Genomic DNA, 20,199 nt, shown 5'->3' with positions numbered 1-20,199 from the left:
GGTTGTAGTGAGTGTGTATAGTGTGTAGTTGTTAGGCTGTGATAGTGGGGTAATAGAGGGGCTTTGGTGTGTTAGATGCCCCCAGACATGCGCCCCCTGCTGGCCCAGTTACATTGCAGAGGTGTTGGCATCATTTCCTGGGGTGTCATAGTGGACTTGGTGACTCTCCTGAGGTGAATGGTGGGATCCCCTGGAGTGAAGCATTTTCTCCCATAGACTATAATGGAGTTCCATATTCCTTCCAATAGTCAAATATTTGGCAGCTATTAGAAACGAATAATAAACATTGAATATTTTTCTGTTCACTCATCTCTACCAATAAGTATTTGGACACATGTGGTAGAACACAAAACAACATTTATTCCTATCCAATAGTTGGTAGAGCCTCCATGAGCGGCCATTATAGCCTCAACCCTCTGAAGCTTTCCACAAGTCCTTGTATGCCGGCTACTGGGATTTTATTCCGTTTGGCTTGGAGAAAACAAGTAAGTTCTTTCACTGATTTTTGACGGCTGCAGTTTCGGGGGTCTGCTGACTCGGGGCACATTCTGACAATCAGCATTCACCTTCCACTTCGTAATCAAATGGGCCACTGTCAATTTTAGGTAATTCTTTTCGCTTGCTATGTCCCTTAAGGATTGATCATTTCTGTGATCCCCCAAAATCACTCCTTTCTCAAAATCGGACAACTCTGCACTTTGTTGCATCTTGCAGGTGACTAATGCCAATGCTGTTTCCTACACGATATTTAATGGCGGAAGGCGCGACGTACATCACGACCGCAGATATCTTCATTTGCATTTGCATGGGTGTCCAAATATTTATTGGTAGACAGTGTACCCAGTGCACTTCGTTTGAAGATCAATAGGCAGGAGTCATCACGGCGACCCTCACAGGGGGCACAATGTAATAATTGGAACTTTATCTAAAGCCCTGCAGGGTGACATTGGCAGCCCCGAGATGTAGCCACGTGCACATGATCTGATCGCACCTCTATTGCCATAACTGTCTTCGGTGCACCACCCTGTAAACCAAGGTATTTAAGCCATGGGTCAGAGTCTGTAAGGGTTAGGTCTGGTAAGGTCCCATTTATAGACTCTGTAAGGTCCATCTGCAGCAGAACATGGTTTAGTACCACATGAGCCAAAGAGAAAGGCAGAGAACTCCCTCCTCGAGCTGCTAAACCCATCAGATCATTATCTGCACCAAATAATAAGACAGATGGGCCAGCCCAAAATGAGAGGCCCAGAGAAGATGGCCCTTGGACAAAGTCACTAAGGAGGATTCCTGTGGAACGAGAAACAAATCCTGAGCCAAAAGTGTTGTTCAGTGTCAGGGAAATCACAATGACATCTCCGGCAGAGTCAGCCACTAGAACGTTGCTTCCAACAGGTGCCAAGTCCCATTGTGCTCCAGCAGAGCCATTGGCCGTAACATCTGGAGACCAAGCTCCAGCCAAGGTGTAGACAGTCTTAGCAGTAGCAATAAGAAGTTCAGGGATGATGGCAGAAGCCTTATTTTTGTGTTTCTCATACACTTCATGGACAGAATTAGCAAGAATTCTTCCGGCTGTTGGAGGAGAGGAGCTGTACATAGTCAGCCCATCGAGGTGGAGCTGGACTGGATCTTCTCTTTCAATGTTCACACTTGAAAGCGCCTCTTGGAACTTCTCTCTGTCTGTAATCTCAAAGTCACTCAACAAATTGTGGATAAGCAAGACTGGAAGTGCAGCATCGGTCATGGTTCTGGCAAGCTCCAGTGTTTTGCCCAACTTCACATTTACTACTAAATCTCCAATATTTTTGGGGTGATTTTGTTCATAAAACAAACTTTGCAAACCCACAGAGGATGTAACTTTGAGACGGTTCTCATCCAGGGCTGCATGGAGGTTGCTGTCCACCACAAAGCCATTATTGGCCAGATGAATTGCAGGACTAAAGAGCTCTGACCACGGCTTCCTGCCATGTTTCTGATGTAGAGACCACAGGCCCTGGAGCACAGTTGGAATCCCGTATCTCATAGGAGAAGCTACACTGGGGATTGCATTCCACACTGATGCATTCTGGGTGGTTCCATTAAAATAAACTGCGGAGAAAATCCCACCTGTAACAACACATGGAAAAGAAGGTTGTGATCCCTGATAGGGAAAGTTTGGTTCTTGCTGTAGCTCAAGGTACCAACCTATTGTGGAGCATCATTCTAGGCTGGGTTCACATCTGCGCCGGAGTCTCCTTTGTAGAAACTGCTGAAAATCAGTAGAGAGAAGAGTCCTGCACGAGGACTATTTTCTCTGCCACTTTCAGTTTTAGATCGATGGAAACTCGGGAAACCCAAACGACAGAGAACATGGCGCTAGTGTAAACCTAGCAGAAAGCTGTAAAGGCACTTCTACTACCCACACCACTCCTGCCCTTCATCATCACCCCATCATTTTACCACCAGATTTATTCCAGCATAGCCCCATCACTCTACCACCTGAGCTACCCCTGCCCTCCAGCATTGCCCCATCATTCTACCACCTGAGCTACCCCTGCCCTCCAGGGTCACCCCATCATTCTACCACCTGAGCTACCCCTGCCCTCCAGCGTCGCCCCATCATTCTACCACCAGATTTACTCCTGCCCTCCAGTGTCACCCCATCATTCTACCACCTAAGCTACCCATGCCCTCCAGCATCTCTCCAACCTTCTACCACCTAAGCTACCCATGCCCTCCAGCATTGCCCCATCATTCTACCACCTGAGCTACCCCTGCCCTCCAGCGTCGCCCCATCATTCTACCACCAGATTTACTCCTGCCCTCCAGCATCGCCCCATCATTCTACCACCTGAGCTACCCCTGCCGTCCAGCGTCGCCCCATCATTCTACCACCTGAGCTACCCCTGCCCTCCAGCATTGCCCCATCATTCTACCACCTGAGCTACCCCTGCCCTCCAGGGTCACCCCATCATTCTACCACCTGAGCTACCCCTGCCCTCCAGCATTGCCCCATCAGTCTACCACCTGAGCTACCCCTGCCCTCCAGGGTCACACCATCATTCTACCACCTGAGCTACCCCTGCCCTCCAGCGTCGCCCCATCATTCTACCACCAGATTTACTCCTGCCCTCCAGTGTCACCCCATCATTCTACCACCTAAGCTACCCATGCCCTCCAGCATCTCTCCAACCTTCTACCACCTAAGCTACCCATGCCCTCCAGCATTGCCCCATCATTCTACCACCTGAGCTACCCCTGCCCTCCAGCGTCGCCCCATCATTCTACCACCAGATTTACTCCTGCCCTCCAGCATCGCCCCATCATTCTACCACCTGAGCTACCCCTGCCGTCCAGCGTCGCCCCATCATTCTACCACCTGAGCTACCCCTGCTCTCCAGCATCGCCCCATCACTCTACCACCTGAGCCACCCTTGCGCTACAGCATCACTACTGCAACACAATACAATAAGGACAGACCACGCCTGTTAATGTTTTACCCTCTGTAGATCCCTCATCTCCCTGTAGTCGTCATTATCCATTATATAGGAGGAGCCATTTGTCACTTACCTAGACTTACAGAGTGTGAATGCACAACAGCAAGACACAGGATGGCGGCAACACCAGCATCGACCACAGAGCCGCCTGCCTGTACAGTATCCCGAGCAACTCCAGAGCACAACTCTGTGACCAATGAAGAGATAAGATATAACCATATTGACCAGAGATACAGAAGGGAACAAGTCCAACCGAACATAGAAGCTTACAATCTATAAGAGTCCAGACCGCAGGAGCTTACAATCTATAAGAGTCCAGACCGCAGGAGCTTACAATCTATAAGAGTCCAGACCACAGGAGCTTACAATCTATAAGAGTCCAGACCACAGAAGCTTACAATCTATAAGAGTCCAGACCACAGGAGCTTACAATCTATAAGAGTCCAGACCACAGGAGCTTACAATCTATAAAAGGAAGAGTCCTGATCATAGGAGCTTACAATCTATAAGAGGAGGAGTAAGAGTCCTGACCATAGGAGCTTACAATCTATAAGAGGAGGAGTAAGAGTCCTGACCAGGGCCAGCGGCAGCACACGGTGTAGTCGGGCAAGTGCCGGAGCCCACAGAGCCTCTGGGGGGCCCCCCGGCACTTGCCCGCCCCAGCACTTGCCTGTCCCGATTTCAGCTCATCGGCGCCCCAGCTCGTTCAGCTGAATACATAGGCAATTAAAGCAGGAGCTGTGAGCTCAGCTCCTGCTTTAAGGGGTTGTCCCATCACAAGGATCCTATCTATACTGCTTCTTAAAGGGGTTGTCCCATCACAAGGATCCTATCTATACTGCTTGTTAAAGGGGTTGTCCCATCACAAGGCTCCTATCTATACTGCTTGTTAATGTGAATGTAAGACTTTTCCTAAATACATTGCTTCAGCAAAACTGCTTTGTTTCTCCACTATCTTACTTTATTCATTTCTCTGTTGACACATCCCTTGACTTATCTGGTCATAAGTCAAGTGATGTATCTGCTGCTCTGAGGGGGGAGGGAGGAGGGGCTAAGTGCACAGGAGCAAGCCTGGAGGGGGGGGGGGGGTAGTTTACACTTTGGGGGGGGGAGGGGCCGCCAATACAGACCCGGCATCCGCTGTAATAGAGAGGTGGATGCCGGGGAGTGTAGACGCCGGCACAGGTGCCTGCAACATCGCTACGCTCCTGCCCAGCATGATGCCAGCAGCGGCAGGAGCGATGCTGATATTCCGGAGGGGAGGGGGGGGGGCGGAGGAGCGGAATAGCAACATCGCTCCTGCCGCTACTGGCTTCATGCAGGGCAGGCACCTGTGCCGGCGTCTACACTCCCCGGCATCCGCCTCTCTATTACAGCGGATGCCGGGTCTGTATTACACTGTGAAGGCTGTACGTCCGATGCCTAGTGCATCGAGAGCGCACACGCAGGGCCAGCGGCATAGAAGCAACGACTTCTCGCTGCTGGCTTTGCATATGTAACCCCGCCCACCAATGACGCAACAAAGCCGGAAGACAAAAGAATTTACAGCAGCGAAGACTAGCGAGTTTGCGATGTGGGAATACCCCTTTAACGCTGCGGCCCGGCTTGCGATGTGATGACGTCATCGCGCCTACAACTATGTGAATGGAGTGAGAGAGCGGAGAGAGGAGCGGCGTGGGAGCGATGGAAGGTGACAGTGTTTGTTCTGTATTAAATATTAAGGTGGAACATAATGAAGGGGGCCCATGAAACTGGGGGGCAAATGAAGGGGAGGGGGGATCGGCATGACACTGAGGAAGATGAAGGGGGTGGGGAGAGAACGGCATGACACTGGGGCAGAGACGGGGGACATGAAACTGGGCAGATGAAGGGGGGGAACGGCATGAAACTGGGGACAGAGATGGAAGGGGCCCAATGAAACTGTGGGGGCAAATGAAGGGGAGGGGGGGGGACGGCATGACACTGGGGCAGATGGGGGGATGGAACAGCAGGACAATGGGGCAGAGATGGGGGACATTAAACTGGGGGCAGAGGAAGGGTGTATATGAAACTGGGGAGAGATGGAGGGGGGGCATATAATTTACGGGTGACTGTAGGAGGATTATACTGTGTGGGAGCACATGATAAATCAGGGGTAGGGAACGTACGGCTCTCCAGCTGTTGCAAAACTACAACTCCCAGCATGTATACTGGCTCTGCTGTTCTGGGAACTACCATGGAAGTGAATGGAGCATGCTGGGAGTTGTAGTTTCACAGCAGCTGGAGAGCCAAAGGTTCCCTACCCCTGCGATAAATGAATGAGAATGGGCAGAGTCAACATAAAAGTGGGTGGAGCTAAATAAGCCCCTCTTTCTACTCTTCAGAAGTTGGGAGGTATGGCGTTGGTGACGTCACACTCCTGTGTGACGTCACTCGCTTCATCTGCAACGCACAGTGTCTCGACTCCCCCGTCTCCTTTACAAGGGGGCCCACTGAGGCTCTGTCGCTCAAGGGCCCATAAAAACCTGGAGCCGGCCCTGGTCCTGACCATATGAGCTTACAATCTATAAGAGGAGTAAGAGTCCTGACCATAGGAGCTTACAATCTATAAAAGGAGGAGTAAGAGTCCAGACCATATGAGCTTACACTCTATAAGAGTCCAGACCATAGGAGCTGGTCTGGAGATGCAGCCACGAGAGCTGGAAGTAGCTTTTGATGTCATAATTACATGATACACCCCTATAACACATAGTGGATGTCACTGACTCACGGCTGAACTGGCCACCTCTTCTTCTGCCTGTTTTGATCATTGATCTGCTCACACCCAGGGATCTACAGTCATGGCCAAAAGTTTTGAGAATGACACAAATCTTCTATTGTCACATGATCTGCTCCCTCTGGTTTCTGTGTGTTTGTCAGATGTTTTTATCACATACAGAAATAGAATTGCAATCATATTCTGAGTAATAAAAGCTTATAGTGACAGAATGAGTTAATGCAGCGTTGCAATATTTGCAGTGTTGCCCCTTCTTCTTCAGGACCTCTGCAATTCTCCCTGGCATGCTCTCGATCAACTTCTGGACCAAATCCTGACTGATAGCCGTCCATTCTTGCACAATCAATGCTTGCATTTTGTCAGAATTTGTAGGTTTTTGTTTGTCCACCCGTCTCTTGATGATTGACCACAAGTTCTCAATGGGATTAAGATCTGGGGAGTTTCCAGGCCATGGACTCAAAATCTCTCTGTTTTGTTCCCTGAGCCATTTAGTTCTCCCCTTTGCTTTATGGCAAGGTACTCCATCATGCTGGAAAAGGCATTGTTGATGGCCAAACTGCTCTTGGACGGTTGGGAGAAGTTGATCTTGGAGGACATTCTGGTCCCATTCTTTATTCATGGCTGTGTTTTTAGGCAAGACTGTGAGAGAGCCGATTCCCTTGGCTGAGAAGCCACCCCACACATGAATGGTTTCAGGAGGCTTTACAGTTGGCATGAGACAAGACTGGTGGTAGCGCTCACCTCGTCTTCTCCCAATAAGCTGTTTTCCAGAAGTCCCAAACAATCGAAAAGGGGATTCATCAGAGAAAATGACTTTCCCCCAGTCCTCAGCAGTCCACTCCCTGGACCTTTTGCAGAATATCAGTCTGTCCCTGATATTTTTTCTGGAGAGAAGTGGCTTCTTTGCTGCCCTCCTTGAGACCAGGCCTTGCTCCAAGAGTCTCCGCCTCACAGTGCGTTCAGATGCACTCACACCTGCCTGCTGCCATTCCTCAGCAAGCTCTGCACTGCTGGTAGCCCGATCCCACAGCTGAAACACTTTTAAGAGATGGTCCTGGCGCTTGCTGGTCTTTCTTGGGTGCCCTGGAGCCTTTTTGCCAACAATGGGACCTCTCTCCTTGAAGTTCTTGATGATGCGATAGATTGTTGACTGAGGTGCAATCTTTCTAGCTGCGATACTCTTCCCTGTTAGGCCATTTTTGTGCAGTGCAATGATGACTGCACGTGTTTCTTTAGAGATAACCATGGTTAACAGAAGAGAAACAATGATGCCAAGCACCAGCCTCCTTTTACAGTGTCCAGTGGTATCATTCTTACTTAATCATGACAGATTGACCTCCAGCCCTGTCCTCATCAACACCCACACCTGTGTTACTGGAGCAATCACTGAAACAATGTTAGCTGGTCCTTTTAAGGCAGGGCTGCAATGATGTTGAAATGTGTTTTGTGGGATAAAGTTCATTTTCTAGGCAAATATTGACTTTGCAAGTAATTGCTGTTAAGCTGATCACTCTTTATAACATTCTGGAGTATATGCAAATTGCCATTAGGAAAACTGAACCAGTAGACTTTGTAACAATTACTATTTGTATCATTCTCAAAACTTTTGGCCATGACTGTACTGACCTAGAACGGCCATTTCTGATAATAACCAGTCTCCAGATACAAGCTGGTGGATTGTAATGATATCATTTCATGAAGAGAATGAGGCCACACAGTAGATCCATGTGACGGACGACTCACCGGAATCTGATATGACTGCAGCATGGTGATAAGTGCCAGCAGAGTGGCTGTGGCTGCCAGGAGGGCTCCCGCTCTGTTCCTTATCTCCATGATGATGGTCCTCATGTTCATCTGTTACTTCATGGTCTTCAGAATGGTGATGGGCACCGGGATGCTTGGAGGACTTCTCCAAGGTGGTGGCATTCCAAGGTGGGTCAAGGATTTTATAAAAGCTCTTCTCTGCCGACGGTAATTCTGGACTCCAATAGTCTATCTCGTATAAGACAAATCCCACGGCCACTAGCAACAGGAGCAGGGAAGAGCAGATCCTCAGACCAAAATCCCTGCAGCGCGTCTGGACCACAGGTAGAGAGGAGTGACTGTGAGGAAAAAAAATCTGTGAGATTAGAACCTGCCGGAAGGAAGATTCATCCTAAACCTCAGACCACCCCTATGGATATAGAGGAGCTGCGGCCCACCTGACACGTCTGATATTCTCGCAGTTCTTAAAGACGACTCTGAAGCACAAGACGGACTTCTGTTAGTCTACCTGGAATAGTATGAATGAACAGTTTGGAGTTTTCCGACAGTGTCCCACTGATAAGAGAGTCGGCACCACCAGTGGACGATTCATTCATAGATTTCCACGAGGAATAACAAAGGGCTGGCGCACTTCAGCTCTAAGGAAGGTTCCCACAAAGGGTTACTACATCAGACATATCAGGGCAGGTTGGGTTAGTAAGAATGTGCACAACCAACTTTACATTGGGAACCTGAACAATTCAACCCTGCCTTATAGATACGAATGAGTATGAACATGACCCAAACACAAAGATGGCCTTACGGCTCCTTTTCCCGGTGATTTATAGGGCAAGATCTTCCACATGCTTATGAGCCCATAGCGCCCCACAGGGATGTGTAAGTGGAGCTGTATACTCTGGCTGTGTGATGGATATAGACAGAAGGTGTATAGTTACTACCGTACACAGCAGGTAACCTGAAGAACAGCCCTCAATGTGGCAGATTATCTGCTGCTGTCTGAACATAGTCCTGATAATTGGGGAACTCAAAATGTTCCCTGATATTAGACAACGTCTTCTCGCATTATCACCATAGAACCTGAGTGTGGTGAAGCCTCTGACAGTGCTGGGTGGGGGAGGGGACAACAAGAAAGCGAAAAGAGTCCACTGGAATAACCAGACTTACATAATGTCAGCAAACACAAGACTACTGCCAAGGAGGAGGTGCAAACCTAAGAACCTGAGCTACAACCAGAGACACACCCGGCCATAGCCCTAAGGGGTTAACTGCTATGGTCAGGAATGCCAGTGCCTCACTGAGAGATAGCCACCTGTCTGACCTGTCACCTATCAGACCTCTCACCTGTCTCCTGCAGTCATCTGTCAGACTCCTGTTCTGTCTCCTGTGTGGGCACCTGTCGGACCTCTTACCTGTCTCCTGTATGGGCACCTGTCGGACCTCTCACCTCTCTGGGCACTGTCAGACCTCTCACCTGTCTCCTGTATGGGCACCTGTCAGACCTCTCACCTCTCTGGGCACCGGTCAGACCTCTCACCTGTCTCCTGTATGGGCACCTGTCGGACCTCTCACCTGTCTCCTGTATGGGCACCTGTCGGACCTCTCACCTCTCTGGGCACCTGTCAGACCTCTCACCTGTCTCGGCACCTGTCGGACCTCTCACCTGTGTCCTGTATGGGCACCTGTCAGACCCCTCACCTCCCTGGGCACCGGTCAGACCTCTCAACTTTCTCCTGTATGGGCACCTGTCGGACCTCTCACCTGTCTCCTGTATGGGCACCTGTCGGACCTCTCACCTGTCTCCTGTATGGGCACCTGTCAGACCTCTCACCTGTCTCGGCACCTGTCGGACCTCTCACCTGTGTCCTGTATGGGCACCTGTCAGACCCCTCACCTCCCTGGGCACCGGTCAGACCTCTCAACTTTCTCCTGTATGGGCACCTGTCGGACCTCTCATCTGTGTGGGCACCTGTCAGACCTCTCACCTGTCTCCTGTATGGGCACCTGTCGGACCTCTCACCTCTCTGGGAACTTGTGAGATCTCTCACCTGTCTCCTGTGTGGGCACCTGTCAGACCTCTCACCTATGTGGGCACCTGTCGGACCTCTCACCTGTCTCGGCACTTGTCGGACCTCTCACCTGTCTCCTGTATGGGCACCTGTCGGACCTCTCACCTCTCTGGGAACTTGTGAGATCTCTCACCTGTGTCCTGTATGGGCACCTGTCAGACCCCTCACCTCCCTGGGCACCGGTCAGACCTCTCACCTTTCTCCTGTATGGGCACCTGTCGGACCTCTCATCTGTGTGGGCACCTGTCAGACCTCTCACCTGTCTCCTGTATGGGCACCTGTCAGACCTCTCACCTCTCTGGGAACTTGTGAGATCTCTCACCTGTCTCCTGTATTGGCACCTGTCAGACCTCTCACCTGTGTGGGCACCTGTCAGGCCTCTCACCTGTCTCGGCACCTGTCGGACCTCTCACCTGTCTCGGCACCTGTCGGACCTCTCACCTGTATAGGCATCTGTCGGACCTCTCACCTGTAAGGGCACCTGTCAGACCTCTCACCTGTCTCCTGTATGGGTACCTTTCGGACCTCTCACCTCTCTGGGCACTTGTGAGATCTCTCACCTGTCTCCTGTATGGGCACCTGTCAGACCTCTCACCTGTGTGGGCACCTGTCGGACCTCTCACCTGTCTCGGCACCTGTCGGACCTCTCACCTGTATAGGCATCTGTCGGACCTCTCACCTGTATGGGCACCTGTCAGACCTCTCACCTGTCTCCTGTATGGGCACCTGTCAGACCTCTCTCATCTGTGGGCACTTGTTAGACCTCTCACTTGTCTCCTGTATGGGAACCTGTCGGACCTCTCACCTGTCTCCTACATGGGCACCTGTCGGGCCTCTCACCTGTGTGGGCACCTGTCGGACCTCTCACCTGTCTCCTTTCTGGGCACCTGTCAGACCTCTCCCCTGTCTCCTGTATGGGCACCTGTCGGACCTCTCACCTCCCTGGGCACTTGTCAGACCTCTGACCTGTCTCCCGTATGGGCACCTGTCGGACCTATCACCTGTCTGGACACCTGTCGGACCTGCCTTCTCTCGCCTACCTGTACAGGTGCACAGTGACCTCCTCCTGGTCGTCGTTCTCCGTCTCCTGCAGCCGCTGGTACCGGACCTCCTGCCGCACAGCAGACATCTCCACCTCCTCCCGGTAATGGAGCTGATTCTCAACGCTTGGCAACAGCTGAAACTGAAAAACCTGCTCTATCGGGATCACGCCCCTCAGCCATAGGCACCTCTCCCTCACCTGCATGGCCACGCCCCTCTAACTTAACCCATGAAAGACCTGCTCGCAGTGAGCGCCAAATACCGGGCTGTACCGGGGGCTGCTGTTATAAAATAGAGGCCATATAGTGAGAGTGCCCCCATAATAGTGACATACAGAGTGCCCCCATAATACTGATATATAGAGTTATAGAGTGCCTCCATAATAGTGTCATACAGAGTTCCCCTATAGTACTGACATACCGACTGCCCCCATAATACTGACATACAGAGTTCCCCCATAATACTGACATATAGAGTGCCCCCATAATAGTGTCATACAGAGTGCCCCTATAGTACTGTCATACAGACTGCCCCTATAATACTGACAGAGTGCCCTATAATACTGACAGAGTGCCCCCATAATACTGACATAAAGAGTGTCCCTATAATAATGACATACAGTGAACCCCCATAATACAGAAACAGAGTGTCCCATAATACTGACATATAGAAGGCCCCCATAATAGTGTCATACAGAGTGCCCCTATAGTACTGACATACAGACCGCCCCCATAATACTGACATACAGACCGCCCCCATAATACTGACATACAGAGTGCCCCCATAATACTGTCTTACAGAGTGCCCCCATAAAACTGACATACAGAGTGCCCCCATAATACTGACACAGTGTTACCGTTCCATCGAATAGGTATTTGATCAAATATCAGGCCGTTCGAGGTATTCGATTCCAATCAAATACCAGGCCACATACGCAGTAAAAATTTGTGTCCCTTCCCACCTTCCCTGGCGCTTTTTTTGCACCAATAACTGCGCAGGGGAGGTGGGACAAGAATTACGACAATGGAGGCAGTTAAAAAAAAATGAAAAAACCCATTGGCTGCCGAAAACGTGACCTCCCATTCATAAGAACGGCCGCCGGCATATTCGCCATTTTTGCGGTCAGAGATAGGGAGAGAGACATATCTGTAGAGGGCTAGATAGCAATTAGCTTGTAGTAGGCAGGGAAAAACTGAAGAACAACTGCTATATACTAAAGGGAGAGGAGTATAGAGTTCTTGCTATATACTGTCAAACCTTTTTTTTCAGGGGTGTCCGTACACCAAATAGCAGGCATCCCCAGCAGTTACTTGTTGCTGATACACCTGTCAAACAGCTTTTATTAGGGGTGTATAGACCATAAAAAAGAGAATTAGTATACATCCAAAATGCGCAAGGCTAGCGCAAGGGGACAAGGACAGGGGCGTAGAAGTGCAGATGTGGAGCAAGGCTGCGCTCAACCAACAGCGTCTACTGCGCCTACAGCTCTGCGGCAGCAAGCATTACGCTTCCCCACAGTCCCCAGCTTGATGACCACATTGAGTAGGCTGCAGGGTGCAAACCTAAGTAAGCCCGAGCACCAGGAAGAGGTGTTACAATGGCTGGTGGACAATGCTTCCAGCACATTCTCCACCAGCACGTCAACCTCTACCTCAACTCCTCCTCCTATTCAACAGTCTGCTCCTCCTTCCTCACAACATGCCCAATCTTCCCAGCAACCTAATCCTACCTTTCCCACCTCCCAGGAGCTGTTTTCGGCTCCATTCACTGTCCCTCTCTCTGTCCCACCACGTCCTGAATCACCAGAGGTAACAGATGACTTCCCTGATGCACAAACACTGGAGCATCCGTTATCTCCTGTTGTTGTTGTTGACCAGCAATCATCCCTCAGTGACGATGATGATGAGACACAGTTGCCATCAGGGCAGCTTGTCGCCATCATCGGTGTGCAAGAGGAGGAGGAGGAGCCGTCAGAGGATTTGGAAGAGGAGGTGGTGGACGATGAGGCCACTGAACCGACCTGGACAGGGCGGATGTCAAGCGGGGAGAGAAGTGGAGATGTGGAGGGAAGTGCAGCACCAAAGAGGTGCCGCAGAGGCATGTCGAGAGGCAGAGGACAGCTGGTTCACCGAAGCCAGGCAACAGCCAGCAGGGACCATCATGTTACCTCTTGTAGCCAGCCTAGAAAAACTCCCCCATCGAGGCCACGGTCTTCAGTGGTGTGGAATTTTTTTAATGTATGTGCTGCGGACAAATATAGTGCGGTTTGCACACTCTGCAACTGCAAACTGAGTAGGGGCTCTGAAAAGAGCAACCTCACAACCACTGCCATGCGACGTCATTTGGAAGGCAAGCACTGGGCTCAGTGGCAGAGAGCAAACGCAGGACAATCGTCGTCCGGTGTTGCTGCCACTGCCTCTCCCACTGTTGCCAGTGCTGGCGCTGCAGTCCAGACCAGCAGCCAGGAAACCTCCACATCTTCCTCCACCACTTTGGAGACTTCTCCCTCATCCTCCCCTTTTCCTGCCTTACGTCCTTCTCCTGCCTTACGTCCTTCTCCTGCCTTATGTCCTTCTCCTGCCTTACGTCCTTCTCCTGCCTTAGCTCCTTCTCCTGCACCATCATGCGCTTCCTCAAAACAACCCACCATCTCCCAGACTTTTGAGTGCAGGCAAAAATACAGTGCTACCCAACCCCATGCACAAGCCTTAAACGCGCACATCTCCAAACTGCTGGCCCAGGAGATGTTGCCGTTCCGGCTTGTTAAAACTCAGGCCTCCCGTGACCTGATGGCAAGTGCGGCACCTCGCTATGCCGTCCCTAGCCGTTACTACTTCTCCCGCTGTGCCGTCCCTGCCTTGCACAAAGGTCCACTTGACCACCGATGCATGGACAAGTGCATGCGGACAGGGACGCTACATTTCACTGACGGCACACTGGGTGAATGTAGTTGAGGCTGGGACCGGGTCACAATCTGTGGTGGTCTACCTCATTTCCCCGCCCAACATTCCTGGCAGGGGCTCTGAACCACCACCCTCTTCCTCCTCCGCCATCACATCGACCCCAGCTACCAGCTGGAAACGCTGCAGCACTGCCGTGGGGAGACGTCAGCAGGCCGAGCTGAAGCTCATAAACTTGGGGAACAGACAACACACTGCCTCAGAGGTGAGGGATGCCCTCCTCGATGAGACAGCAACATGGTTTTCGCTGCTGCACCTGGGCCCAGGCATGGTCGTGTGTGATAACGGCCGTAACCTGGTAGCAGCTCTGGAGCTTGCCAACCTCCAACACGTTCCATGCCTACCCCAATTTAGCCGAGCTACTGGTGAAAGTGCGGCGCTTGTGGGCCCACTTTCGCAAGTCCACAGTAGAAGCTGCTAGCCTCCGAAGCCTCCAGCAAAACCTCCATCTGCCAGAACACCGGCTGATGTGCGACGTCTCAACACGCTGGAACTCGACGTACCACATGTTGAGTAGAGTGTGTGAGCAGAAGAGACCCTTGATGGAGTACCATCTCCAAAACCCAAGGGTTCCTCAGAGTCAGCTCCCGCAGTTTCTGCACCATGAGTGGCCATGGATGGCAGACTTATGCAAGATCTTGTGTCTCTTTGAGGAGTCAACCATGAGGGTCAGCTGTGACAACGCAATCGTGAGTGTCACAATCCCGCTCCTGTGTGTGATGCGAGAATCCCTCATCGCCATCAGGGATAACGCATTGGATGCTGAGGAGTTGGGCATAGGAGCAGAAACATCCCAGCAGGATAGTCAGGGCACACTCCTGTCCGCTTCACAGCGTACATTGAGGGAGGAGGAGGAGGACGAAGTGGCAGATCTCATTGTCACATAGGAGGATAGCGGGGCAGTTCATTGCGTCCCATTGCTGCAACGCGGTTGGGGCGAAATGGAGGAGAAGAAGGAAGAGGAGGAAATGGAGAGTGAGCATTCCGGTGGGGGCAGCGAAGTGACGCCAAATAACTCTCTGGCACACATGGCTGAATACATGTTGGAGTGCTTTGCAACTGACAAACGCATTGCCAAAATCCTGGAGAGCAACGACTACTAGATTTTTGCAATCCTCGACCCCCAGTATAAAAATTATGTTTGTAATTTTATTCCGGTAGAGGGGAGGGCCAGTCACATGAGTGATTGCCACAAGCAATATGATGGAGATGTTTCCATTAACTGTCGTTGGCGGCACACAGGAGAGTTCCTCCAACAGGCGACAAACTGTCATCCGGTCCACACCCGGTAGGCAATTGTGCTCCTACCTGGCTCAATCCACCCTGATTTCCCCCAAAACTCTGCTGGTTAGAGTGTCAATCCACCCTGATTCCCTCAAACTCTGCTGGTTAGAGTCTACTCACTCCAAGGGCCAAAAGCACTGTTTTTTAAAGGCTCTACTCACACCAAGGGCCAAAAACACTGCTGGTGCAAGGCTCTACTTACATCAAGGGCCAAAAACGCTGCTGGTGCAAGGCACTACTCACTCCAGGGGCCAAAAGCACTGCTTTTTAAAGGCTCTACTCACGCCAAGGGCCAAAAACACTGCTGGTGCAAGGCTCTACTCACTCCAAGGGCCAAAAACACTGCTTTTTAAAGGCTCTACTCACTCCAAGAGCCAAAAACCACTGCTTTTTAAAGGCTCTACTCACTCCAAAGGGCAAAAGCACTGTTTTTTAAAGGCTCTACTCACTCCAAGGGCCAAAAGCACTGTTTTTTAAAGGCTCTACTCACTCCAAGGGCCAAAAACACTGCTTTTTAAAGGCTCTACTCACTCCAAGGGCCAAAAGCACTGTATTTTAGTTCCCCAGTCCCTAGCCTCTTGTAGTTCTCTCCTTTACTATCTTCTCGGTCTTCGGGATTAGAGAGATAGAAGTTGTCGGGACCAGGACTAGCTTGGGAACAGCTGACCATCACCCGCAGGCAGAGCCTAGTTAGCCGCCATAGTGCTAGGGAGAGTTTCCTACCGTTATTCCCTTAGAGGTGCATTCTGCAGTGGCTTGTGCTTAGACACAAACGCGACAGGTATCTTTTTTTGCATATGCAACGTATTAACCAACTAAAGAAAATTCCCAAAGAAAAAGCAAAATCCGATCTGCAGCGGTGTATGTAGGCACACCTGAAGCTGCAAGTCTCACATGATTTCTTTGCTCCTTGGGATGAGACCCATAAGTCTTTATTCTTTTTCTCTCTTTGAATTTTTGCTTATGGAACTCAATTTTTGACACCTTTGTTTGCAATCAACCCCTTCACGCCAGTATTGCCAAAGATTCAATTCATCCCCCTTTGTGCGACTCACTTGCCACCTTTAACAAAAGTGGGCAAAGCAGCCTGACATATTTATTCCAAATTGGCATAGATCTCTAGTCTGGCGCATGGGCCTGCAATAGATTGATGAAGAGGCCAGAGCCTTGCCTTGTTGGGGCCCCAGTGTTACAAATAAAGTAAAAAAAAAACAAACCTCATTGGCGCTCATGAATTTTCAGCAGTTACTTATTTGTTACCACTTGCCATTGATACTCATAAGGTGATCTGACCCTGCAGACAAACACAGGACAAAGTCCTTCCACTCCACAAAGTCCAAAGATAGTGGGAAATACAGAGCTCAGGGCATTACACAATAGTGTAAAGGTCTCTGTTAGTGCAGACTGCAGGATCTGGATATCGCGACCTGCTCACCACTCCAGTCCTCAGTCCATGTCATTCCATCTAATGCCTGTGAGAAAAGCATGGTTTCTGAGGTTCCTGCTTTGTGCTTCGGCCTTCTTCACTATCATCCTACTTGGGGGAAGATTTCTAGGATCACAGGTCCTTTCCAACTTTCCTCTTGTGCCAGGAAGAACAGGAGTTGACTTCCCCGGACGGCTTTCTGAAAACCTTCCAGAACCCTCCTGCCAGTCAGGGCTGGGCCTGCTTACTCTGGTCACCTCACATGCTCAGCACCACACATCACGTGCAGCGATACGAAAAACATGGGCCCTTAAGAACAAAGGCTCTACGTACCCATGGCAGGTGGTCTTCTTAATTGGACAACCATTAGATGTGGGGCTAGACTGGCATATTCACAATGAGTATGAAATTCATGGCGATATTCTTATGGGTAATTATGTGGACAGCTACCGTAACCTTACCTTAAAAGTCATGCATGGAATAAAGTGGGCAGTGGAGAAGTGCCAGCCGGCCCACATTCTGAAGACTGATGATGATTGCTACGTAAACACACATCGGCTTCCATCTTTTTTGGCCAAGCATAGTCTAAGCAGCAGACTATATGTTGGCTCAGTCTTTCCAGAAGACAAGCGAATGGTTATACGGGATCCATCCAGCAAGTGGTACGTTTCCTACCAGGATTATGAAGATGCATTGTACCCACCCTATGCCAGTGGGATCGGCTATATTTTATCTTTAGATGCTGCTAAAATAATATTACATACTGCAGGAAGGATTGCACCACTCCCTGTAGAAGACGCATATGTGGGCATATTAGCTGACAAAGCCCATATCAGACCCCTGTCAAGTACAAGATTCACCAAACACAATGTCAAATGGAGTGTATGTAACTACCGCTACTTAATGGTGATCCATGGACTGTCACCAGAGGACCAGGAGCTGACACATGAGAAAGTCCTGAGAACCAGGACTGCCTGTACCTATAGTGTTGAGGTTACACATTGGAAATGACTTGCAAGGACTTTCAGTGGTTCCAAGACCACAGAGAATTACACAATCTGTTCTGTATGAGGGGAATTTGCACAGTATAACTTCACTGGCACGATATGTTGGGTGTAAATCTGTTCTTGTTTAGTATGTATGAAAAGGACACCGTACCCTTCCCTTGTCCATTATCTTGTGTGTAATTTTCAGCATATGCTTTTATTTTATATAAATCAACAGTGCACAGTACCACTTCTCCTGTCCTGTATACTGGATGTAATTCTCAGTATCTGCTCTTATTTTGTATATATGGACAGTGCACAGTACCACTTCTCCTGTCGTCCTGTATACTGGATGTAATTCTCAGTATCTGCTCTTATTTTGTATATATGGACAGTGCACAGTACCACTTCTCCTGTCCTGTATACTGGATGTAATTCTCAGTATCTGCTCTTATTTTGTATATATGGACAGTGCACAGTACCACTTCTCCTGTCGTCCTGTATACTGGATGTAATTCTCAGTATCTGCTCTTATTTTGTATATATGGACAGTGCACAGTACCACTTTTCTTATTCTGTCCTAGCCCCTGCCCACGACTTTGTCTGCATGTTGTTCGCATCAATGATCCGCACATATTCAGCAAATTGCTGCCGTCGATGGTTTGCCTGCTCTGGCGTTTTGGCAGCTCTTAAGCTGTCCTGCTGCTGAACTTGTTCCTCACGACGTGCCTGTGATTGTTCCGGCATCTCAGCAGCTCGCTGGGACACCATATAATGAGCATATTGTTGGTGTTGAGCTCCCCCTGAGCTCCGCTTGAGCAGAACGCTGTGACTTTTGGCTTCCTTCATAGCTCTCGTTGTTTTAGAATTTTGCGACAAATTTGATTTTCTTTTTCCTGGCATGTTTAATATTAGCAAACTACCAATGTGGATTAAAGGTGTTTCCCCTCCAGTGTGTCAGCACTGCCTGGAGCAGATCAGATAATATGCAGATGCTTGTACACAATGGACTGAGGGTTAGCTGAGTGTTACATAGAGAGATAACAGACCTGGCTTTATCAGCTGCTGCAAGAGCAGTGTAATATAGTATGTGACCATAAATCCAGAACAGTGGTAAAGCCATGTCATTTACTGGGATACAAAGTAGCCGATGTGTTACTCCAGGTTACAAACTATCTACGTGCCAAATTTCATCCAAATCATTTCAGCCATTTTTGCATCATTGAGGAACAAACATCCAAACACAAACTTTCACATTTATAATATTAGTCGGATGACACACACACACACACACATATATACTGTATATATATATATATACACACACATACACATATATACACACACATATACACACAAAGCCCTTTAAACAACTGATAATCGAATTTGACTCTTCTCTCCAGCTTAAAAAAAAAAGATGTGACTGGAAAGTGCACAGGACACATACATGCTTTATGGTAATACGTAACTAAAGACAATTAAAGTTGATATCCTTCACATAAGCCACTAATATAAGATGAGTGGGGGAGGCCAACTCTTGGAACTCCTCCAGATTAGTTCATTATTTACCAGGCACGGCTTTGTAGTTTTGTCCTAGTGGCCATCCCTAGTATTACAGCTCACAGCATCTCACCTCAAGCGAATGGGCTGGAATTAAAGTCATAGCCAAAAGTGTAGAGCTGTTTCTGGTCACCAATGAAAGGGACGTGGAACCCACTGGTCCCTCACCAATCTGATAGCTATAGCCTGATAAAGCTATACTTGTACACTAGACTGCTGCTCCTCCCTCACGCTGCAGCCTAGCTAACACCACATAGAGTTTTATGTTCCTGTGTCAGTATTAAACAAGCAGCGGTACTGCAGCCTTATTACACAGGCCGATGCAAAATTAAGGAACAATCTCTGCTGCATGTACTTTCAGCAACATTATTAGGCAGGACAATTTTTGGGAATAAGTGTTCCTTGGAGCGCCTATTGCTGACAACTGCCCTGAATATCAGCCCATCTAATAAAGCCTTTATTAAAGAGGACCTTTCATCAGATTGGGCACAGGCAGTTCTATATACTGCTGTAAAGCCGACAGTGGGCTGAATTCAGCGCACTATCGGCTTTCCCGATCTGTTCCCCGGGTAAAGCGCTATCGGTCCCCTGACAATCAGTCAGGAACGTCCTTCTTCCCAGCAGGGCCTATGGCGCTGTGCTGTGTGAGTGGTGAGGAACGCCCCCTCCTTCTGCTGTACAGCGCGATAGGCACTGCTGTGGAGAAGGACGTACCTGACTGACTGTCAGAAACACCCTTCTGACTGTAAAGCGCTAAGGTACTGGGACCGATAGCGGGAAAGCCGATAGTGTGCTGAATTCAGTCCACTGTCGGCTTTCCAGCAGTATATAGAACTGCCTGTGCCCAATCTGATGAAAGGTCCTCATGAGGGGGGTGATGAGTT

General features: G+C 49.6%; 2 protein-coding genes across 2 annotated transcripts; one reads left to right on the top strand and one right to left on the bottom strand.

Annotated features, from left to right (window-relative positions):
- Positions 1 to 925: 925 nt before the first annotated feature.
- Positions 926 to 11,187, bottom strand: LOC142191266 (glutathione hydrolase 6-like). The gene is made up of 4 exons (XM_075262337.1): positions 11,099 to 11,187; positions 7,972 to 8,330; positions 3,547 to 3,660; positions 926 to 2,103 (listed from the first exon to the last, which is right to left on the bottom strand). The coding sequence occupies exons 1-4, from the start codon at positions 11,185 to 11,187 to the stop codon at positions 926 to 928; spliced, it is 1,740 nt and encodes a 579-aa protein (XP_075118438.1).
- A 5,624-nt stretch (positions 11,188 to 16,811) lies between these two features.
- LOC142191250 (beta-1,3-galactosyltransferase 5-like) lies at positions 16,812 to 17,837 on the top strand. Its single transcript, XM_075262336.1, has one exon. It carries the CDS (start codon positions 16,812 to 16,814, stop codon positions 17,778 to 17,780), a length of 969 nt encoding a protein of 322 aa, XP_075118437.1. The 3' UTR covers positions 17,781 to 17,837.
- The last annotated feature ends 2,362 nt before the right edge of the window (positions 17,838 to 20,199 follow it).

This window comes from Leptodactylus fuscus, chromosome 1 (assembly GCF_031893055.1).
Source record: "Leptodactylus fuscus isolate aLepFus1 chromosome 1, aLepFus1.hap2, whole genome shotgun sequence".
NCBI classification, from domain to species: Eukaryota; Metazoa; Chordata; class Amphibia; order Anura; family Leptodactylidae; genus Leptodactylus; species Leptodactylus fuscus.
Note: the sequence above shows the minus strand (reverse complement) of the source record. Positions and strands in the feature narration are given on the sequence as shown.